The sequence below is a fragment of the Oculina patagonica genome, chromosome 2, assembly GCF_052425735.1.
Source record: "Oculina patagonica isolate OP01 chromosome 2, crgOcupat, whole genome shotgun sequence".
NCBI lineage: Eukaryota > Metazoa > Cnidaria > Anthozoa > Scleractinia > Oculinidae > Oculina > Oculina patagonica.
This window is the reverse complement of record NC_135759.1, coordinates 8860758-8885194: the sequence shown is the minus strand read 5'-3', so window position 1 is coordinate 8885194 and position 24437 is coordinate 8860758. Positions and strand designations below refer to the sequence as shown.

Genomic DNA, 24437 nt, shown 5'->3' with positions numbered 1-24437 from the left:
TGTTCATAACACTGAACATTACAGAAACTATAAGATAGATAATTAGTTTCCTTTTTCGAATATAGTGGTTTATTTCTAACTATCACTTGTACTTAGCTCATCTAATGGCTCTTAAAATATGGCCAAAATTGTAAAAAAAATAAACTACCATATCCAACAGAAATCATTTAATAAGTTGTACAAATTACTTAAAATAATAAACGAGTCAGAAAAAAGAAATAAGATATAATATAATAATATTTAAGAATACATCCCTTTCTTTAAAGGCACTAACTTAAAGCTAGTGTAACTTAAGTAAACAATGATATATGATTATTGTATATGCTATGCATTTTCAGCAAAAACCTTACGTTTAAAAATAATAAGCAATATATTCTATTCCTTTCTTCAAAAAAACAATAACTAAAAGCTAGAGTACAACTAAAGCGAAAGAATGATATGTGATTACTATATAAACTTCTACTGATTTGAACTAAAAATAAGCACCTTAAGATTTCGGTATTCCTTTTATGGTTAAATACTCCTTCGTGAGGCGCGGTGGCCTAATGGTTAGCGCGCTCGACTCCGAGTCGAACGGTCCGGGTTCGAGGCCTGGCCGGGGCGCTGCGTTGTGTTCTTGGGCAAGACACTTTACTCTCACAGTGATTCTCTCCACCCAGGTGTACAAATGGGTACCGGCGAATTTACTGCTGGGGGGTAACCCTGCGATGGACTAGCATCCCATCCAGGGGGGAGTAGCAATACTCCTAGTCGCTTAATGCTACGGAAACCGGGATAAGCTCCGGCTGTATGAGCCTCATGGCTCGGACACAGACTTTACCTTACCTTTACCTTACTCCTTCGTGAAGGTTTTTATTTTAATATAATTTAAGGACAAAAATATTCGAATTCATTATTTCCGTGACTAGCCAACTGGATTTCTAGGTTTATGGGAAGGCCCGATGATGGCTATTTCTCATCAGTGATTGTCGAAACGTGGCTTCGAAATTCAATACATTTTATCCCACAAAATGAACAATTTTAGGTTCTCTATAAAGAAATGATGCCCTTTCAGTAATCTATAATGTTTTGCACAGAGATAACAACCAGGACCCGGTTGTTCTAAGGGTGGATAACACTATCCACCGGATAAATCGCTATCCAATGGATAAGTGTTGACAACACAAACTATGCTATTTACTGGATAGTGATTTATCCGGCGGAGAGTGTTATCCACACTTTAAACAACTGGGGCCAGACTTTGAACCAACTTTGATTTGAGGCCCGTAAACGAGAAAACACTGTTACCGAAAATTTACGGAAACAGTTTTTTCCTAAATGTTTCCCCGTTTCCGCATAACAAGGAACCAAATTTTGGGAAACAATGTTTTCGCAACGTTTTCTCATTTGCGGGTCCCTTACTTATACAACTGTTTATCACAAGTGAGATGAAGATGAAGCGACTGTTTAATCCATATTTCTAATGACTAGGGATGTGATATTTCAAAACGTGATTGCAGCTTTAGAAACCTCGAGCTTGAAGTCGATTAGTAAAATGGTTTACTGGCGAAGAGAAAAACCAAGGAGGTAATAGCAAACTATAGAAAAACTAGGGTAGTCACGTGACACTGGGAAGATTGAGATATTGTCAACAATGAGATCGCCATCTGTTACTTTACCCCTTTAGAAATTCGAAGGTTTCACACATTTGTCTTAAAGTTACGTATAGGTAAAATTCATATTAATTTAGTCCTTTGGACATAATTTTCTAGTTTGTTTTGGTTTACCTATTAGAATTCGTGACTGTAAAATTCGTCTACCATCGAGTCATAATCTATAGGAAGCGGGTGGTCAGCGGTTTTCGCTCCCAGGGCAGCCGCGCCAACAGCAGAACTCTCGCGCAACTTTACAAGCGAGAAGCGTTTCACTTGGACAGCGGTGTTGCTAGGGGAACACTGTATGCCTGTTAAAAATCCTACGAAGAAAGCAAAAGCGAAAGAGAAAAATAAATGTTTTAAATCTGGGACAGTTTAAACTTTTCTTATAAAATTGTTGTACCACGATGGCGGATAGATTAAGGTGGCTCGTACCAGTTTTGGTTTTCTGTGCGCGTTTGGGGCATCAATTAGATCGTGTGTGTTGACACCTTTTTTCATATCTCATAGGCCCGCGACCCTGCCGTGCTTTTCTTCTCCTTTTTTTCGTGGCTCTCTAAATATTTTTTTCTCCACGGGCAATTTAGTATCGATTTTTTGCCTACAAAAGGCAGGGGTCATCGAGTCTCCTTCCCCCCTTCCGTCACCATCGTTCTCTCTCTTCTTCCTTCCCCCCACCTACCCCCCTCGTCTAGCCGCTCTCTTTCGCAGCTGAACTCTCTCCGCTCTCGGCGATCCTTCCCCCCTTCCCTTTTTCTTGGCAGGTCTCCAGAGCGTCACCTTCCTCACTCTTTCTCTCTGGTCTCGCCTCCCCTCCGCCTCCCCCCTCCTATTCTCGCACCTTTCTCGCTCCCCATCGTCCCGGCGCGCCCTTGTGAGTCTCCCCTCGCCCACCCGCGCCCTCGCGACATCCCCTCCCCCCTCGCCGGGGCCCACTCCTCGCGGTGTCCCTGGCGCCCCCCCTCCCCCCCCGGCCACCCCCCCCCTCCTCTCTCTCCTCTCTCCCCCGCCCCCCCGCCCCCCGCCGCCCTCCGCGCGCCCTCCCCCGCTCGCCCCCGCCCCCGCGTTCGGCCCTCGCGGTGGGGTCGCGGCGGGGGGGGGCGGTCCCGTCTCCTCCTTCTCGGCGCTGCGTCAATCGGCCGGGGCCTGCAGCCCGAGGGGGGGGGGACTCGTTCTCTTCATCTACCGTTTCCCTCCCATCGATCGTGCACCCCCGCGTGGTCGATTGGTTTCTTGTTGGCGTGGCAGAATTTTGGAGCAATCTCCGCTGGGCCGCCATGTGTCCTTTCTCGCGCGTGACTCGTGGGGATGAGCGGCGCGCGCGCTGTCCGACTCCCCGCAGACTGGCGGCACCTTAAAATACAATATTCAAAATACAAAAGTCATTGTCATGTAAGTATTGCTGAATTATGGCGGGGAGGCTAACAGTTATTACTCTATTACATACAACTCTTTTTCTTACCAGAACAGCCGCGTATTTTATCAAGGAGTATGGTGAAAGTGCCCAAAAGCAAAATGGTGCAGTGATATTCCGAAAATTCCGGTAAAAACGAGACAAGAGGAATACATTTCTGATTTGAAGGAATTGCAGTTTTTCCGAAACTTTTCTAGTGGGAAGGACTCTTTTAATTTGATTTTTCACCGGAACAACTGGCTTCTCCTTCAAATGGAAAGCGGTTGTGGTTCGTATTTTGGCGAGACGCAGTCGAGCCAATAGAAAGCACCCCCCCCCCCCCCCCCCCAAAAAAAAAAAAAAAAAAAAAAAAATTAGCTTAAAATGGTTAGCGTTAGCTTAAAATGGCTCATTAAGCAACTATGGCCCGGGTCAAACGTCAAACTTCACATGAGCCGAACCGAATGCAAATGACCAAAAACGATAGGCTTTGCTCATTTGCATTAGGTTCGACTCATGTGAAGTTCGATGTTTGGCCTGGGCCTAAGTGACTTCTTTCTCACCATCTTTTAGAAGATTCCAGCTTTGCCACACGGCACCAACACAAATAATCTTCAGTCCTTTTTCACCGTTTAACAGAGTGTCCTGACATTCCTAGTGGATGAAAATATTCACTCACTAATTTTGCACACGGACTATTTATCCCTACCCTTCCTTCCTTGAGAAAAGAATTTCAGAAGAGAAAGCAGTGCCTGATAGAGGGGGGAGGGTGTTCTTAATATCCCTCTGATCTGGGGTTTAAAAAAACATGCTGGAGAGTTGAGGGGTTGGCGGGCGTGCGTCGGAGAAGGTTTTGAGATCAAGATCCAAGGAAATACTTTCTCCTTCCGACTTTTTGGTGATTCCATGTGTATTTCGACAGCTCTCTAACATTTCCTGACAAGGAATTGCGCCAATTTTCGCTCGTTCGTAAATAAACCGTTGCGCGTTTGTCTGTCACCTGGCTAACCCAGAAGACTCCAAAGCGTGCACTTGCTAGATGAGCCTTGATCTCAGCAGGAAAGGGGAGTAGCGAGATATATAATGCTAAGATCTGTTAAAAAAATGCTTTTTATTTTATCTTAAAGTGCATCAGCTCGATTTTTTTTCTATTATACATTTTAAATATACGAGTAGGCTGAAAATTTTGTAGGCCCGGGTTATAAAAAAAACATTCCAACTAACTTAAAAGGTAGTTATTGTAAGAAAAATGTATTACACTTGGTGAGAAAATGTCATTTTATGTTCTTTTAGTGTCATACCTACGTTAACGGATCAATGTTAATAACGTAATTTTTAGTGAGAGAGAACTTACTTTGTCCATGTGTTGAACAACAGCCCTGACATGCGTCCCTAAAATTTCACCAGCCTTGAAAAACAGATGCTGGCATAATGGATCTTTCGCCTCCGCTGCACCTGTAACACATTCATAACCCGTTTAAGCTGGGAAAAGACATTTTGACACAAAAATCACTAAATGGTCTTGATGGCAGATCATTGAGAAACGTACAGTCTCTGTTACTTGATAGTTTAAATTGACTTTGCTTTAGTTTCGTTGCACTTATGTCCACGAAAAGACATTACTGACTCGCAGAACAACCTCGTCCCTCCGCGTTCGAAAATCATCGCGGAGAAGGCCATGGGGACGAGATTGACTAGCACATATATAGATCACTCTCGTACCTCGAGTCTTCGTTCTTTAGTGCGCAAGCTTGACGAAACGAGCGACTCTCGAAAGTTCCGTTCCAGGATCGAATCTGATTGGCTTTAAAAACAATAAAAATGGCCTGAAGTACAACACCGAAAAGTTTGTTGGTCAGGCTTTTGAAAGTTAGGCAGGCGCAATTTGAACCGGAATTCCGATATTTTCGGACTTCAAATCGGAACTTTCCAGGGTCGCTCGTTACCCCGTTACTCGCCCGCTGGTCAAGGAGAACGAAACCCTAGATACGAGGGTGAAAAATGAGATCATGCTACCATTGTCTTCTATTGTCCATTCAAGTGTCTTAAAACAATGATGGCGACACTTGAAAATGAATAAAATAATGTGCTATTCTGAGAAGTTTCAGTGTTTCTGGTTTAAAGACTGCAATGTTGCAACGTATCTAAACTTAAAAGATTTGTACGGAAAACCCACCCTGGCCCAGCCTCTTTTTATGTTTTTCAGTTGACAGTATATATGTGCCTGGAATTTTACATCGACTTGATCTCTAAAGTTAAGTAATTTAATTCTGTTAAAAAATGTTGAACTTCATTCTATTTGGTGTCAACTTGGCACCATTTTCAAGTATGGTGCAAAGATGATGGCGAAACGTCGTTCCCTACCCTTTGCTTGGTTTTGAGTATTTTTTTTTTGTTTATCTAAGGAAACGGTAGCCATCTTTGGATTGGGTTTACAAAAAAGGAAGAATAATTTATATTGTTTAGTTCCTTGTTGTACGTTTATTCGCCTTCTTATCCGTTACCTCGCTAGCGGCCCTCTATATAAGTTAGCGCATTCCTTTGTTCACGTTTCATAATGGTCTAGTCAAAAGAACCGAAATATTGCGTTTACTTTTTGTTTGTCTGTTTCTTCTTCTTGCTTATACTTATATTTTAAGTTTGCAAGATGTTCTTCAGAGTTGTCTTTATTTTGTATTTTTTACGTTTATACATCATCTATCACTTTTGTTTGCCGTCGGATTCGCAGATTACCTTATACAGTTAATATCTCCGAGCATTTCACAGTACACAGCACAATGCGCAAAGACCAGACCACAACACCGGGAACTCCCTGCCCTACTCTTTACGATAAGTGAGTGGGTTCTTTTACGTCCCCTGCTGAACATACAACACTGAAGATGCAGGAGACGGGGCCTACGGTTTATCGTCCTTATCCGAGAAGACTAGAATATCTAACCATTTGCAGATGTCACTGCAAAGGCAGCATATTCTCCTCAGTTATTTTAAGACCCTGAGTGTTGGGCCGGTCTGGGAGTCGCACCCGAGGCCTCCCGCACGATAGTCCGGCGCTCTACCAACTGAGCTATCCGGTCGGGGTTTTTCTTTTTAGTCAAATTAGAAGGTGGGTGCGCTATCCTTGGAGTCAATAGCTATGGAAATCCGACAATTAAAAAAACACGTTCCTCATTTTTCCGACGTCAAGCACGGTTTACTGCATCGACATAAAAGCAGAGCAACAAGTGGGTATATACTTACCAACAGCTATAGCTTTGCACAGCCCTGCGTAATAAGCCTTGTCAAATTTCGCGTACAGGTGATCCAACATTCCAAACAAGTTGTCTATCTGATGTAAAAAAGAGACATGATACAGTGTATATTACGATCATTTAGCACTGAGACAATGTTCCACAGGCAGAATAGAGCTGTATCGCACGATTTTACTGTGTGCGCATTTTCTGAGCAATTCAGAATTAGAGGATTAATGTTTCTTGACCATTTCTAATTAACAATTAGACTACGAGCCCGAGTTTTCTATGAGCAAATAGTCAACGAGGCGCAGCCGAGTTGACAATCGCTCATAGAAAACGAGGGCGAGTAGTCTAATTGTTTTAGTAGAAACTCTAAAGGATTGCAGTCCAAAGCCTACAATATTGCGCACTTTGAAGACAAAAATCAAGAAAATTTACCGCTTAAAGAGCTACACGCGCGCGCGACTGTTTTTTATCGGCGAATAGAAAACAGTGGGACAACCAATCAGATTCGCGGATTTCTAGTAGAACACAGCTGAGTTTCTACTAAGTGTCACTAGTTACTTTACGGATAACGATCTCAACCTCCCTTGTTTAGAGCAGGTTTCAATTGAGTGTCGTAAACCAAACCAAAGTAATTACTCCGCCAATCACAAGACACAGACAAACCAGTGAACCAATCAAACTCCAAGCAATACATGTTCCGGCACGAAGCGCGGAACGTGCGCGAGCGAGTCACATTGGTGGTTTAGTTCTGTGGCTGAGAAGTGGTGCGAGATTTGCCAATCCTAGCGGTATCAAAACCAAAGCAAACGCAATTAACTTTCGACACTCAGTGAACCGCTCTATGTGCGGTTTGTTATTACCTCTCTACGATTTTCTTATGACCCAGTTCTTTTTTTCATGGGAGGCGGGGTGGCCTAATGGTTAGCGTGCCGGACTCCGCATCGAGCAGTCCGGGCAGCCCTGTTCTTGGGAAAGACACTTTACTCTCATAGTGCCTCTCTCTACCTGGCCGGCCGGCCTAAATGGGTACTGGCGACTTAATGCTGGTGGCAACCCTGTGATGGACTAGCATTCTATCCAGGAGGAAGTAGAAATACTCCCATTCACTTAATGCTATGGCAACCAGGATAAGCTCTGGAAGTATGCGCCACTTGGCTCGATGCAGACTTTTCCTTCGTCCTTTTTTTTTTTTTTAATTAAGCTCCTTCGAGTCATTGCTTAACCCTTTGACTCCTGCACCGGCCTAAACCGGCCGCAAAGGATCGGGGCATTTGTCCCGCTTGTGACGTCATCACCTTTCACCCAGAAAGGCGACATCTATGCTCAAATTGTGAAGCAGTAGAAGACCTTTCCAACGATACCTAAACCAGCGCGATTAGATTAATGGAACTTGAAATATGCACCAAAACGCTTCAAAATTTTAGCGAAAAACTCAGAGGAAAATTGCCTCTTTCCACACTTTGCTTATCCATTGTAAGTAGTTCTTGCCTCGTTTACGCTTTCGCGGAAATTCTTCTACTAAAAAGAAGCCTGCTAGAAGGCTAAACACTGCAGCAAAAAGAAAAGAAGAAGAAAAAAAGGAAAAGCAAAAAAAAAAAAAAAAAAAGCTTAAAGTGGTAGGATTTATGTCCAAAGTCCAAAGTTTGACTTGTGCGCATAATGCTATATACAACTTGTTTTGTAAAGCAGTCATATTTGTTCTAAATACCTTGAAATGTTCAAAAACAGCTTTCTTTACATAAGTGATGTCATGTTGCGATGGAACAAGTCCGTCTTCAGCATCAAACACTGTTTTGATAGCTTTGTACGATATCCACCATGCTAAAGATAAATGAATTCCGTTAGAAGCACTAACGAAAATGAAGACTTTCTAGAGGGGACTTGACAGAGCTTCCACTGTTTCTGTACACTGTTATAAGCTCTGGGCTCATACAACTGTTAAAGGGGTTTTGTGAGGTCCTATAACTTGAGCAACTTATATCTTGGGTCGGGTTGGGTGGGGGTTTAATCAGTTTAATAAAAATGTCTGGAAATGGCAGACATGAAACTGCTTAAAAGGCTCTGATGAGAAATATATTGTAAGAGAGCTATTTATAACTGAAGTGTAATATTCTGAAGGGAGGTGAGTAGGTAGACTTTCTCAAAGTCCTTTGACGCGCGGTCTTTTGGCTTATTAAAATTATAACTTTGCTCTGACGCTTTGGAAGATGAAACAAAAGAATTCACATTAGGGTTGAAGGGTGAATAAATCATTTCTTTTGTTTTTCCCTCGTATGCATCAGAGCCGAGTTGGAATTTTGATTTATCAACATTGGCCTAGTTTTTTCTTCGCTAACTAATATTTTTGAAAAAAAAAAACATTGAATAATAATTTAAACTAAACTAATCTAATCTGATTCATGTATAACATAACAATAACATAAGTTACATGACAAGACATGACGTGACATGAAATGACATGACGTGACATAATATAAATAAGCACACCTGATCCCTCATCACCCATCATGTGACCCCAGCCGCCACAGTTAAATGTTTTACCATCTGGCATTAGCAGTTGACAGTTGGAGCCAGTTCCTGATATTAACACTACACCACCTAAGAAATAGATTCATCATAAGAACATTAGTCAACGTTTATGGCTATGGAAGGTGTGCTGGCCAAATGGTTATTGTGCTGACCGGGACTCTGGATCAAGCAGTCTGGGTTCGAGTCCTGGCCAGGGTAGCCTCCCATGCAGTCATTCTGGCCAGGGACATTGTGTTGTGTTCTTGATGCAAAATAAAATAAAAATCTGTAAGACAGATTTTGAGCTATTTTTCAAAGGGGTGAAAAATTTGTCTTGTAGATTTTTACCGGTATTTTATTTTATCACCTTAAATGTAATTTTAAAAGCAGTCACCTTTGTCAGAACCAGTTGCAATAGCACCAACAGTATCACAACACATGTGATATTCTTTACTGCAGCTAGGGTACTTTGATGTCATCATAGAGACAGCAGTTTTCTGAATTTCTTCCTTTTCTAGCCCACTTAGAGACAAGCCCTAACAAAAAGGGTAAGATGATAACTGTGTGAACTAAGATTGTTCAGTACTTATCCATCATCATTATCATCATCATCATCATCATCATCATCATCATCATCATCATTATGTATATGCATGGTAGGTAAATTATTAAAAGTCCATTTCAATCATGGGGAACTGAGGACCCAGTTAGGCAGTGCTCTGGACAAGCTGCAACCATTTTGGTCGCCATGGCAAGTGAAAACAAAATCTCAGTAGTGACTAAATTTAATTTATGGGTTGCTAATTTTGTGACCAGTCCTGGCTAAGCATCAAACATAAACCAGAATTTAGTGCTTGGGAACATGAGACAAAGGCTCAGTACTTCTTATTTAACCACATTAACTTACCAGAGAAGCTAATGGCTTATTTATATCAATTCCAGCAGCTTTCTTAACTTCTTCTACCATCTTGTTTACTCTGTGCAGACACTCATCTAATCCGATGAGCTATTAGACGAAAGTAGTTATTAATTTTAGATCTTAGAAATATGTTGAAATTAGGGGAAAAAATGAATTGAAATGATCTGTTCAATAATTTAGTGAATGTGGTTACCGGCATAGCTCACAATATTTTAAGGATGAGGATGAAGCCCTTATAATTAATACAAGTGATTGATCAGTCGGCTTGGAAGGGGGTACCCCTTTCATATACCTTTGTTAGCAAAATGGAACTACACAATCCTTTTGTACCCCCCTTTTTATATATTTTTTTCAAAAGCCCGGGGGGGCCCCCAAAGCCCAGGGAGCAACGCCTGGGCCTAAATAATTAGCATGTGACCAATCAACAATGTGATAGATTGTTTAATAGTACAAGACTGGTTCTAAGGTTTAAGTCTGTGTATGAAACCCAGTGTGTGACCATTCAAAAAAAAGCTATTGAGCAGTACTTTCATGCGGTCAATTATACAGTGCAATGTCTTAAAAATTCTCAGTTATCAGATTTCAGATTACTGGTAAGTTAATTTGATCAACTACTTTCCTGACCAGTGCTGCTTTTTTTTTCCTTTTTTTTTTAATACAATTAATATTTTCAATTCAATTAGGGTAGTAACCTACACTGTATTGAATTAATTTAATGACACAATAAACACCATTGTGCTGTTCCAGAAAATATCCATCCCCACTGTACAGAAGGTCATTCAAAATTCTAAGGGGGTGGGGGGTCTGAAAAGCCAAAATTTTTAAAAGAAAGTATGAGGCTTAACTGGAATTTCCAGAGGGGTTGGGTGGTTCAAACAAAAAACTATCTGTGGGAGGGGTATGGATGTTTTCTGTAACAGCACATTACAAAATATTCAGTGCACAATTTGCATACCCAGTGATTTGTGCCTTGTCCTGTACTGCGACCTACAATTTTTCCATCACCAGATAATATTATTGCTGTTGAACCTGTTCCACCACTACAATAAAAAGCATGAGAGTGCATTGAGTTTTTATTTTATTAAATAATAAATTTTATTTATTTATAAGTTATTGATGATGAAATCTGCCAAAAATAACTTATCATACAATGATGCAATCGCACTTTAAGGCAGCTTCACTGCAAACATATCACAAAACAAAATCCCTTTGGCACCTCAGTGCTGAGGTGTATTGGGGTGACACATAATGAGCGCCCAAGGCACAAGCTTCTAGTGGGGCCGGGGGCATGCTCGTCTGGGAGATTTTCAAATCTGGGGTATCTAAAATAGTATTTCCAGCTGTATGAGAGCATTTTCCAGCAATTTTAAACTGACCAAAATCATTTATGGATATGCTGCGTCTAAACTTTATTTAAGAATCTTACTTCAGCACAGAACAATAGCTGTGGCGTCACCTATTGTTCTGGTGCGGGTGGATCTTAAAGATTTTTTTTGGTGTACTGCGTTGTACTCTCCATGAAAACGTATACAGAACTGGCAAAAATACACTTCCTTATAGCTAAAAAAATCCAACAGTATCCTAACATTATTGCTGTTCTGCTTTTGAATATTTTTATCTTGTGTCGGCCAAATTTTTTTGGGGTGGCCCGGGTCACCCCCCCCCCCCCCCAGCCCCTCCCCATTCTACTGCACTCCACCCAGGGTAAGGGTATAATTGCTGCTTGCAGTTTTAATTTTTACATGATTTAATGAAATTTGTACAATATAGCAGCAAATGTAATGTCACGGGTTTCTCAAGATTGTAGAATAAATTGACTTGAACTTGAACTGGGTACGAAACCTAATAGAATTGACCGCAGGGAGGACAGTTAGCTCATTAGAACAGGCGCTAGGAGTTTAAAACTCTGACCAGAAGCCAGGGGATTAAAGTATTATTAAAATTAAATTAAGTTTAAGATTAAATTCGATCGCACGTTTAGGTGGGTTCCATGTTTATCCGTTCGCCTTGTGTAACACTTTCTCAAGCAAAATATTAGCGTCGTTTCGCTATTTAAAACTTCCCCACTGCTAATGATCAGGCCTTTCTTTGGGTGGACGAGTAATCTAACTAATCTGAACTAATGAATGGGATCCTGCATGGACCGATACGGCGAGTCACAGGCCAGACCTCTCCAATTCAAATACTTTTTACGCGATAAATCGTGCAAAATTTAAATGAACGCTACTAAAACTCATTCACTGGAACTGACACTTACTGTACAATCGTTTAGCTATAATCATTTCATCTTAATCTTATCAATCTTACCCCTCTATTCCGCCAAAGAACAAATCACTTGTAGCAGCCGCCATCTTGAGACCAAAGCTGGGGGGACTGGACTGAGTCATGCAACTTTTAGTTGTCACGCGGACTGTCACGCCAGAGGTTAACCTCGTCCCCTTAGCCCGCGTTACCCTTAACTAATCTTTTTTTTTTTTTTTTTTTTTTTTTTTTTTTATAAAAAAAAAATTTTGCCCCAAAAAAAAAAAAAAAAAAAAAAAAATTTAATTTTAAAAAAAAAAAAAAAAAAAAAAAAAAAAAAAAACCACCAAAAAAAAAGAAAAATAAAAAAAATAAATGCGAAGCATCAAACATTACACTTTCTTTATCTATTGGTATGGGTTTTTATTTTCAGATCAATATTCTTTTTTTTCTATTGAGGTAACGTGACGTGTCAAATAAAGCCATGATTTCAAACTCTTAAAGGACTCTTCAATGGAACAACGTTTTGCCAAAAGCTTATCCGTAGGAGGTCTTGTTTCCAAAATAGCTCGGTTAGAACCCTACCTTAACAACACCTTTCTTATGAAATAAATACAGCAACGAAAGAATAAACGAACAATTTCTTTTGTTCCTCCCATAGTGATAAGTATTGTATTCCGAACAACAAGTCAAACTCGTTTTGTTTCAATTTTGTTCAATATAAATAAGATAGTGACTCAGCAAACAAAACAAAATTCTGCCCAAAATATCAACCTTATATGATTGGTTCACAAGTTCCGCTTTCAAATGCAAATTCTAAAAATTGTTTATATGTGAAAGTTTCGCCAACATCACTCCGGCAGTTGCATGCAAACTGTTTGTGTAGCCATCAAGATCCTCGCCGCAGCAAATCAAAGTAGGTTAAAGCAATCATGGCCGTCTATGCCTTCCTTATATTCGCACTGGTCTCACATGCTGTATGTCAGATCGATGCAACTTCGTATGCAAGTCTGGAGTCGCCAGATGGTTTCTTCAAGCTACAATGGACGTATAACAACAGCAAATTGATGTTCAAAATGACTTGCAAAACAACAGGCTGGTGTGCGGTAGGATTTACCAAAACTGCTGATGGAAGGAACATGGTGAATTACGATATAGCGGTTGCTGGGTACGCTTCTGGTGCGGGATATATCACCGTAAGTCAACACTGTTATGTTCTGTGTTTTAACTATTTCCGTATGGTTGGTAGCAAGCAGCGAGTTAACAAAGGCATGTAGATCAGTCCCAATCTCTAAACTGGTAAACTCGGCTATGCTCTTTTCAGCATTATCAACAGATTTTCGCTACGTAAGCTGTTATCAAATAGTGAAAAGCTTTAAAAGGTCTATTCTATTGTAGATTAAATGCTAATCATTTAAATATTCTCGCCTTTCCTATTTCCCTTTGTTGCTCGCTTGCCAGATTCATGGCCAACAGCTTTTTTTAACGTTGTGGGCCATCAATTCACTTTTAAAAAATCAAATTCACTTTTTTACGAAGTTTTTCCTTGCCTATCTGAGATTTATCTCACCTCAACTGATTTTGACAATGAGTGAAAATATCTCGATACTGCTGAAACAGAACCACAAAATTAGTAAAATAGCCAAGTTTGTGAGTTGTATCAGGTAGAAAAAACGGGGGGACACACCAAAAAAATTTTTCGTGAAATTGTCCAAAATTTAGAGAGATTAAGCTTGACGTTTTACGGCAAACGACAAACGCAAGGTTGCCTTTCCTTTGGCTACCTTTTTATCGAATTCTAAAATTAATCCTTCATAAAAATAGGAAAAAATCCCACATTCGCAACAAACCAATACTACTTATTTCCGCGTACGAACGCCAAACGGCAAACGGCAGAAGTTGAATTTTTGCTACCTCTTAGTACCTCTTACAAAAAACTTTCAAACTTGGGCATTTTACTAATTTAAAGGTGCTCTTTTCGGGATAGATTTTCGCAGGTTGGTCAATATTTAAAGTTGAAAACAAAAAAACTTCCGTGCAGTTGTCTACTATTAACATGCTCTAACTGACATTGCAGATAATAATAGCAATGTTTTGTTTTATGCTTCGGTACATCTACTAAACAATTAGACACATGAAAATGAAGAGGACTTGTATTTGTTGTGTTGTCACGGAAGCCGAAATCATTCAGTTCATAGAGGAAGAAAATATTCATCTTTTGAAAGAGCTTAGGAAGTTTGCATCGTTCACGGAGCAACAAGAAAACGTAAAATTTCCCATTTGGCAAGATTTCGCTACATTTCCATATTTAATAACTAGGCAAACGCTTTCTTGTTGAAAGAAATTAGCAATTCAATAAAAAATCTTTGGACTAAAAAACATTGTTCAACAACTTACTGACCCTCTCGCGTTTTTTTCGACTAAAGATTTTGATCAAGTATCGAAAATCTATGAACAGCGCTAGATAAAGCACCTAAAAATTAGTGACATGCCCAAGTGTGAGAGTCCTATTTATTATATGGAGGAGAGTGTTTTACTGGGAACTAAACCACTCGTAGATTCCATACGCCACTCCATCCGGGACCCGAGTGGCGTATTTTCCGTATGACACTCTTGCGAGTGACATATCGCTCATTGACGTCACGATTCGCGCCATTTCTATTTTGCTGAATGAAATTGGTTTCGTGTCGTTTGTTGTTAGCATCGACACGAAGGTTTAATTTGTTTAACTAAACAACGAAAAAGAATGAGTTTTCCAAAAAAGTTAAGAATGAGTACACGATAATGAAAACCTTGACAATTTCAAGGTTTTTAGAGGGAATTCTTCACAAGGGATTTCACCGCGCGTACCATTGCAAGTTGTCGTAGAGAAGAAAACAAAAGCAGTTGAACACTATCGATCGGCTATCAAGACTTTGCCGCATCGGTTTCAAGTCAAAGTCAGTAATGTTTTCAGTTCTTACGTGTTATTTAGTTGACAAGTATTTTGTTTGATCGGAATTCAGTTTTTAGTGTTTCTATATCCTGGGCACGGGTGCTTTGTATTTTCTATGAAGACGAACGCTGATTTGTTAAACAGGCTCGATTATTCGAAAACAATGAAATAAAAATCGGCAACGTCAACTACATCCGGTCTCCATATAATAAAAAGAACATTACACGTTGGCTCAAAGATATGAATTTTATGTTCTCGTGGCAAAAACGATATCCCACTCGTTCGCTACGCTCACTCGTGAGATATCGTTTCTGCCACTCGAACATAAAATTCATATCTTCTCGCCACCGTGTAATATCCTCTATATATCTTGCAAAAATAGCGAGAATATTGTTCTACAAAGTCGGGAAATTTACACACGCATTTCACTGCGGGGCAAACACCTCCCGCCCCCTAGATTACAAGCATCTGTAGTTAAGTTCTCGACTTGGCAGAGCTATAAGAGTGCTTCACAAAATACGATTTAATATTAAAACTTGGCTGTTTTACTAATTTTAAGGTGCTCTTTTTAGCACTTAAACAAGAGATATTTTCCAATGCCAATATCAAAAAGTGAAGAAAAATGATAAAAATGCCTCTTCTGATCTTTTGTTATTCAAATCTTACGAATGGTTAGTACATTACCTCGATGCCAGGGCTTTTAAATTAAAGCTGTTATTTTTTCAATCAGCCACAAAAAGTCACGTATATCGGGAAATAAAGTATTCTTCGCCCTTCTTAGCTTGAACTTAAGAGGAAAATGACCTTCAAAAAAAGAAAAAAAGAAAGAAAGAAACGAAACTGAAACTGAAACTTGGAACAAAGTCGATTACAATGGATCGCTAGCGTTTTCCAGATGATAACGGGATCGATCAGTGTAAAACCTCGTCTCCAGGAAATTGTTAGGTCCGCAATGCATACGTACATCTTCATTGCGTCCGACTGTTAAAGGCCGGTTTGGAACAGGCGATTTTTGTAGCAACATTAGTGTTTTATTGCAGGTCGTATTTTCAAGCCGAAAAATTGAAAATATCCTTTAAGATCGAAACCAAAGGTTGTTAGAGCGAATTGCGCAGTTTTCCTTTTTTTTTTCCAAAAAACAATAAAAAGCAAAACAAAACAAAAAATATGGGATTGGAATTTGAAAACCACATTTATCTGAGAACTCTTCAGCGCTTCTAAAGTACACAAATAAATTTAGATTCCCTAATTTCTGAGCCCCTTTTACAGTCGCGTTCATAATGAAGCGCCATTTTGTGGATCCATTATAACGGTTCAGTTGTATTGTTGACAGGACTACTGGAGCACTTCTACAGGACCCCCCCCACAAGATGCAAACCAAAACTATGACCTGATATCGGCAAGTGAAAGTGGTGGATCTACCGTTGTGGAGTTTTCTAGAGATGCCGTTACAGGGGATGATGCTAAAGATGTGCAGATTATGGTAAGATTATGTTAAATGCGGGTGTATTTTTCAGTCATGGGCAAAGTCAAAAACGTCTGCATCAAGAAAAAAAAATCCCATATAACCGAGACGTTATCTCGATTTCTTACATAAATGGTAGTTAACACAAATTTAGCAGTTTAGGTTCTTGATAGGTTCTTATTTTCTAAAGAAAAGTTAAATAATAAAACATAAAGTGGTATTCGGCCTATCCCTTGTATAAAGTTCGCATACACACAATTGTTTATGTAAAAATGAGGCACTAATCATTCAGAACAGGACATAACGTATATGTACATTAATGCCTTGTCCAAACCTGTTTTCCCAAAAGCGGTGAACATTTTAAATAAGAACCTGTTTCCAAACTTTAGGCTAAATAGGTTCTTATAAAAAGGTGGTCTAATTTGCAAATTTTAGGCCAACAGGTTCTTAAATGTTAAGTTTTTACTCGCGGGTTTTTACTGTATTTCTATACTTTCCCACGAATACTCGCTATAAATTATCCAAGATTAATCCAAACACACCCTGGCGAGAGTTCAAAAAAGTGTTTAGCCCAAGGATACTGCACAATAATCCCAGTTAGGTTTCGAATTGGGACCTCTCAATCTGCGCGCTTATCGGCCCGGCTTAACGTCACCGTGCCTCTCAAAAGAAAGACCTGGGATACTCTTTTACATTAGTTAAATGAGTAGGTATGCTATCCCATGGACGTGAGGTTTCGACCATTTCTTGGCTCTGATGTTTGAACATTTTTTCACGCAATTAAAGTTTGCTTTCTGGGTAGAAATCTTTACATCATCATGTGTGTCCGTTTAATCATTTCCCTTCTTTGCTAAAAATACGAATGAAAGAAACGAGAATTGGAATCCAGTTTAATTTAATATCTATAGAACGGTTATCTCTTTTTCCAAAAAAAATTGATTTGTTCAAGCTGTGATATTGGTTTTGTAGTTTGTTTAAGATGGTTTCTGCCGAACACTCGAACAATACAGGCCAAAAAAGGTACCTCAGAGATCTCATAGCATGGTAACAGTTTGAGTAAAGCTAACAAAACCCTACCTAAACTCTAGCTCTTAAGCTTACCTTCTAGAGAAAAATGGATTTGAAAAATTATCTACATTTCAGTTAAAACAGAAGTTTCACGCCCGTATAAAATAAATCAGCGCGCGCTTTAAACACTTTTAAAAGATTTAACTTAAACTTTCTCGAGAATGCTTTAGAGTTTATAATCACAGGGTCACTAAGACAAATGAATTTCAGTGAGATGTTTCAAATAGTATATAAAATGTTACCGTACTATGCATGACTAGGCTTTTGGTACTTAATTTTTGCACTCATTGCTCGAACTTTCAGCGGAATCCGTCTTATTTTTTTTTTTTTTTTTTTTTTTGCAGAATGATACTGAAGTCATAGTTGTGTATGCTTACCATACCAGCAGCGATGCAAATAACGCCCTGACAAAGCACAGTGCTGGCGGCACGGCAATATTGAGTGGTAAACACAACCTGATATCCATGGCAATGTCGGCCATGCAGCCATCTTCGGGCATACAACCATCCGCAACAGCCATGCTTCCTACCTCATCAATGGATGCAGGAGGCTCCACAGCTAAGCCGCCATCTTATGCAAGCCTCGTCTCTCCTGATGGTTTCTTTAAGCTACAATGGACTTACAGCAACAGCAAGTTGATGTTCAAAATGACTTGTAAAACAACAGGCTGGTGTGCGGTAGGATTTACCAAGACTGCTGATGGAAAGAGCATGGTGAATTACGATATAGCGGTTGCTGGGTACGCTTCTGGTGCGGGATACATTGATGTAAGTAAATAAAATTGTTGTTTATTTTATGTTTGGATGTTTTCCTTAGCAGCGAGGTGACAAGCTTAAAAAATGTTCGAATCCTTTTGAATGGTCTGATCATTTGACGTATAAATACCGTATATGCGCTTATTAAATTTTTGGACCTTGAGAGTGGCGCTTATTCGTGACGGGCGCTTACCAAATCTTCAGCATTTTCTGCAAGAAGTAAGTTTATTTGCAACAAAACAATAATCATAACAAAACGTAAAAATGAACGAAAGCAGAATTTTAACTGTTTATTAAAAGTTTCTGTAAAATACAAAGAAAACTCGGGGTTCGCGGAAGTCTCTTAATAATACTTAGTCCATTTAAATCTTGTCAATAGGGTCAATTAGTGAACTCTTTTTGCTGCATGCCTCCCTGTGCATTTAGGTTTTTTGGTGTGGAGGGGGTGCTTATTCGAGGCTGGGCGCTTATTAACTTTTCCTAACATCAAGGTGAGCGCTTATTAAAAAAGACCTGAAAACTGGGCAAACGGAAGATTTAGCAACATAGATTAATAAATATTTCTCTCTCAATTAAAATTCGAGACGTGCCATGCAAATACCCGAACCACTCTATTGTGTTGTAAGAGCAGTAACTTTAAAATACTACCTTTCTCATCACTCACTGCTCAGGAATTACATTGATCGTTGCCTGCAAAAAGTTTGCTTTTTCTTGCAGGATTTCTGGAGTACCACGACAGGAAATCCACCTAAAGATGCAAAGCAGAACTTTAACCTTATTAAGGCAAGTGAAGATGGTGGAAATACCATTGTGGAGTTCTCCAGGGATGCTAATACAGGAGACAGTGCCAATGATGTGCAGTTTACGGTAAGGGTTTACAAATACGAGAGACAATGAAGTAAAATTTGAAGTCAGAGTAATTTTTAATTTAGTGTCGCAAAACCAAAATCAAAGTTATCCCTCTGGCTAATCACAAAGGACACAGGTAATTCAGTGAACCAATCAAAACTCGAAGCAAATTCATGTAGCCGGCACTAAGGGCGTGAAAACGTGCTCGAGCGAGATACCATTGGTTTTGGTTTTACTTCTGATTGGCTGTAAAAACGGTGCTAGTGTTTTACCTTATTATCAGGGCTTATTATAGGAAACTAACGTTAATTTAATCGGGTTAATTTTTGGTAACGTTTATTTCCGTGCCGTTAATTAAGTGGAGCGTTAATTTCCATGACCTTAATTTTCGTTCTTTTGGCCCAAACTTCTCGATACAGTCAAGACATTCTAATCTCCTAGAATAAAGCATTATTTCATCAGGTTGGAATTCTATGATATCACTGAAGTTCTGAAAAATACTCGAAGTAACACGGAAATTGTTTCCGTCTCGGATTATACGCATAGTGTTGAAATAAAGTTTTTCCTGTTGTCTCAACAAGTGATTTTCTTTGTGAACGTCGTGTTAATTTCCTTCATTTTAAAATGTTACCCTCTCTTTCGCGTTAATTTCCTTTATTGAGAAGTAATTTTTCCTTCGATTCGCGTTAATTTAAGTCGCGTTAATTACCTTAATTAACACAAACGTTAATTTCCTATAATAAGGTAAATCAATTACTAAGCGTAGTAGTGCAATTAAAAGGAAACAAGGATAACTTTCGACACTCAAGCGAAAACAGCTCTATATATCGGCCTATTAAATAAGTGGAAATAGGCAAAACAGTGTTGGAATTTATAAGTTCAGGGATGATGACTTAAAATGCGAACAGACAGATAATAAACTATCTAAAATTGTAGGCTCACAATGCACGAAGAGGGCATGATTATAACAATACGTATGACAGGATTATAGGACTGCAATGCGTGCAGAGAGCTTGATAATGAACTATTAACATTGTAATTGGCAGCAAAATGTCACATCCAAATGTTTTGATTTTCAGGATGATACCGAAGTAACAGTTGTATGGGCTGCCCATACCTCTTCGGATGCAAATTCTGGCCTGTCTAAACACAGCAATACTGGAATATTGAGTGGTAAACATAACCTGATCAAGAAGGCTATGGCGGCCATGCAGCCAGTGACAACCGCTCCAAAGGATACAGCTGGTCGGATTGTCCCACATTTTGTATCTTATGTTGTTTTGGCTTGCTTAAGCGCGTACTTGCTCTCTTTCTAAGGTTTAGCTGAACGGTTCTGCTTATCAGTCTTCTAAAAAATAATTGTTTCTACTCCTATGTGTAACACAGTAAACAATGATTAATTGCCTTCATTCAAACGTAGTTTAAAAAAATATGGAAAGCTGTTATAAATGCGAAAAAATAAAAGTAAATAAACAACCTTTATTTATACATGGTTGTGTTTAAAGTCAGAAGCTTGTAGGGCCGTGGATTCTCGATCGAATTGGAATTCAGAACAAGATCTAATTTATGGGTTCAATAAAGATCTTAGCTTCCACGGCAAAGGTTACATCTACAGTCAACTCTCGCCTTGCGGACACCCTGCTATTGCGGACACTCGCTCTTACGGACAAAATCTAGATCCCCGGCGAAAGAGGTTTGACTGATCGTTTGACTGATCGTAAGTATTGTATACGCATCGTTAGTGTTAGTGCCGTATTGTAAGTAACGTCCATTTATAAAATAAAGTGCACACATTCTTGTTGTAAGTAGTGCTCTTATTTTGTAAGTATGAGTGCGCCTCTGTTGTATATATTAAAAAAAAGTGTTGCATGGTTTTTGTAGAGGGAGGAAAACCGGAGAAACCCCTCGGAGCAAGGACGAGAACCAACAAACTCAACCAACATATGACGTCGGTCCGGGATTTGAACCCGGGCCACATTGGGGGGAGGGGAGCGTTCTATCTCACCTCAGCGCCATCCCTGCTCTCTGTGGATGCTAACATGATCCGGTCGATTTTTATCCGAAAGAGAAAACGAACACACAAAAAAAATAGCAAAGAAAACAAAAACCAACCATAGCATTTAAATCCATTTTATTTATCACCATACTTCATCATTTTACTTTATCACAGTCCGCTTATTTTAACGCTAAGTTATGATTTTTAACAAGATGACTGCATTCCATGAAAATATTACATCTTACAGTTATGAAATAACTAATATTGGCATGTTATGTCTTTGTCGTTCGACTGAATACAAAGGGGTCTCCATAGCTAGAGGCGCCAGCGCCCTAACCCCAAACATTTTCATTGAAAATTACATGGCAATTTTATATTTGCACTGTTTATAGAAATCTACTTTTGAATAAGAATATAATTCCTATTTTCAATACAATTTCCCGTAAACAATATACTCGGATAAGTCGACATTCAATATAGAATACAATTGTTAAATAATAATCTATTGCAATGCGACTGCAATAAGAACCAGGACCACTTGAACAATAGAAAATAAATCACCATTGCAAAATTACAAAAAAAATCAGACCTCAGTTGTTTCGGCTCATCGCCTTTCAACTTGGAATTGAGTTAAAATGATTTATACCATGCCATAGAAAATACAGCCAATCAGAATACAGGAAAGCCGTTGTATATTCGACGGTATTCAACCCAACCTTCCCATCGTGCGCTGCGATTGTATTCTCGACGAAATTTAGTAAGCGTATTTTCTATGGCATGGTATAAAATAGTTACACAACACTTTCTCGTGGAATACTATGGAATATCCCACTTGTCACTTGTATTTTCTTGGTATACACACTCGCCTAATTATAAAGGCTCGTGTGTATACCGAGAAAATACAAGTGACTCGTGGGATATTCCATAGTATACCACTCGAAAGCGTTGCATAACTAGTATATATTCTGCTTTGCAATATGAGATTGGATTTCATTGGTTAAGTGGCATAGCATAGTTACAGCAGTCGAACTCTCAAACATTTGAGTTACAATCTTGTTTTAGGGGGAAAGTATATGGCTTTTAATGTTATTTTGCGACTGTAGTGAATTATTGCATTGTCGCTAATTTAATTCTGCTAAGTACGTATTCCAGGGTTGCACAATCCTTTTTCCATTTACAAAGTACCTTTGCCTCCGGGCCGTCACCAATTTGTCTATTACTTAGCATTTTTATTCATGTTTTGAGCTAAAATTGCCGCCCGTTCTGCAATGGGTACAAATCCTTCTTCCTTCCTCCATTTTGTCAATCTTGCTGCAAACCAGTTCTAAAAAAGTGCAATAAAATTAAATTCAATACGAACATTTTAATAAGAGAAGGCTGAGAAAAATAAGAAAAAAGTTCCGCCCATCGCATTATTATACCTTATGCTGTGTAATTAAAAGAGATTAAATATTCAGTTTGACAAAATGCGTTCAGACAAATACATAAAGCTCAGAAAATGGCTAATTATTGCGAAATACAGTTTTACATCGAAACTTAAAACAGCACGAAATATTTTTAATATTGACGATTTGACAAACTGTGTGAGCTAAATTCAATTTCAACTTTCGGCTTCCGGCGTAGTAAAATTTATTCAGCAATAAAACATTTTCACTCAATATATCAGGAAAACATTGTCAAACAAAAAAATCCTACTTTAGGCAGTTTGTTTACAAAAAGGCACTAATATAGTTCGAAGTAAATCGGTTTGAAAGCTTATTTCCGATCTATGGAATGTATTTCAGAATAAAGATTTAAAAGTATTTTCGCCTCAAACATTTTTCAAATAAGTTTGATATTTGGTATTGCACGAAAAGTACATATCAGTCTTGAACAGACTTCCGTATCTAGTGTAATTAATTGTGGCATAATTCAGCCGGTTGTAAAGAAACGATTCGATATTAAATTTTTCTTTAAAAGTTCAAACGCAATGTTTTACATTTCGAGAGCGAAATTTCTTTAACACAACTCAATACTTCAAAAATATGGCTGTTGATTTTTCTAAAAGGGGAAAAAGAAAACAAGACATGATTGTGCTTGAAATTACCTCAATTTCTTCTTGTGTTACTCCGATGTCGGCGGCGAGAAATGACATGCTCAGTGAATCAGGATGTCTGCAAGATTTAAAAGCATCTTCTAAAGCGGTCGATTTTTCTTTGTCTTCGCCAATCTTCTGAAGTATATCCGCCATTTCTTTTTTCTCGTTTTCTTGAAAAGCGCCGACGGTTACAAATCCAAAATTCGTGACACAGAGCTGGGATTTTTTATGGCTTTCGGTCAGCTGGGCCATGCGGCATAGCTTTGCAAATGTTATGATGGTTTGGCAAAACGATCTTATTTTGTGCAAATTTTTCTCCACGCAGGTGGCTTGCGGGCCACCTGATTGGTTGAGGTTGCATTAAATACTTCCCAGGGCTATATCTTGAGTAGCGTCATATCATTATTTCATGGCTAGCCCTCGAATAAATCAACATTTCGCCACAAAGGGCTAGCATAAAAATGACAGCTGAAATGTACGCAGTTATTTTATTTTCAAACCACGAATATAAACACCAAACGAATTTCTCTTTTATATTTTTTTTCTACCGGTAAAATTTATATTCAGCGATAGTTTATATTTAAGAAACAACGTTCGGTTTTCGCGTCTTTGTAACTAGAAAACCAAAGATATAAAATATTTAACAAAATTTGACACTCTTCCCAATTTTGCTAACCATCTTTTTTGCATATGATTGAGTCTTCGCTGATTCACGCATTAAATTGAGATAATGTGTGGAAAATATCCTTCCACCAAAATGTGAATCATTAGTTAGTTTTCGACGTCTTATATTAATTCACATCTAGCAAGTTAACACCAATACTAAAAAGCTTGATTTACGTTTTATTTGTACTCATTAAAAATAGGCCTTCTTTGTTCATTCTGTGCTTTTTGCGCGCATAATCTGAAGAAAGTTCTGTTAATATATGCATATGATGAAAATTTTAATCTATGAAAGCCGTGCTAAGAAACGTCTCGTAACCAATTAACCAATAAAAGCGCGCTTTTCGTTTGGGGAATTTTATAGACCTTCTGGTCTAGGCTATCTTCAAAGAGTTTTCATTGCTACATAAAAGTAACGAAGGCCCTTTCAAAGACAAACTGACAAAAAACATTGTGAGCCATTATTGGGATAAGCCCATAAATCCGCGAATGAAGCGTGTACGGTAGATGTTAATACCAAAGTGGCGTTTCCAAGCTTAGCGTAATCCACAAGCCTTCTTTTGATTGAGAGGCTTTTAACAACTACCAGCCGCAGTTAAGCTGTTTCCTAGATCTCGTATGCACGGTGTAGCTATGACAATGCCTATAAAAAAGTCAATTTTCTTCTTGTCAAAAACATAAAACGTTTTGTGCTTATA

At 38.9% G+C, this 24437-nt stretch overlaps 3 protein-coding genes across 3 annotated transcripts; 1 reads left to right on the top strand and 2 right to left on the bottom strand.

Moving 5' to 3' along the window:
- Positions 1–152: 152 nt before the first annotated feature.
- Positions 153–12096, bottom strand: LOC144642943 (N-acetyl-D-glucosamine kinase-like). The gene is made up of 10 exons (XM_078502064.1): positions 11998–12096; positions 10646–10730; positions 9679–9777; positions 9166–9307; positions 8751–8861; positions 7972–8084; positions 6265–6352; positions 4382–4482; positions 3591–3681; positions 153–1954 (listed from the first exon to the last, which is right to left on the bottom strand). Exons 1-10 carry the CDS (start codon positions 12075–12077, stop codon positions 1770–1772), a joined length of 1095 nt encoding a protein of 364 aa, XP_078358190.1. The 5' UTR covers positions 12078–12096; the 3' UTR covers positions 153–1769.
- A 667-nt stretch (positions 12097–12763) lies between these two features.
- Positions 12764–20804, top strand: LOC144642933 (uncharacterized). Its single transcript, XM_078502042.1, has 5 exons — positions 12764–13127; positions 16200–16349; positions 17744–18166; positions 18872–19021; positions 20083–20804. The coding sequence occupies exons 1-5, from the start codon at positions 12864–12866 to the stop codon at positions 20317–20319; spliced, it is 1224 nt and encodes a 407-aa protein (XP_078358168.1). The 5' UTR covers positions 12764–12863; the 3' UTR covers positions 20320–20804.
- Positions 20805–21119: 315 nt separating this feature from the next.
- LOC144642978 (uncharacterized) lies at positions 21120–23361 on the bottom strand. The gene is made up of 2 exons (XM_078502105.1): positions 23086–23361; positions 21120–22323 (listed from the first exon to the last, which is right to left on the bottom strand). The coding sequence occupies exons 1-2, from the start codon at positions 23326–23328 to the stop codon at positions 22216–22218; spliced, it is 351 nt and encodes a 116-aa protein (XP_078358231.1). The 5' UTR covers positions 23329–23361; the 3' UTR covers positions 21120–22215.
- Positions 23362–24437: the final 1076 nt, after the last annotated feature.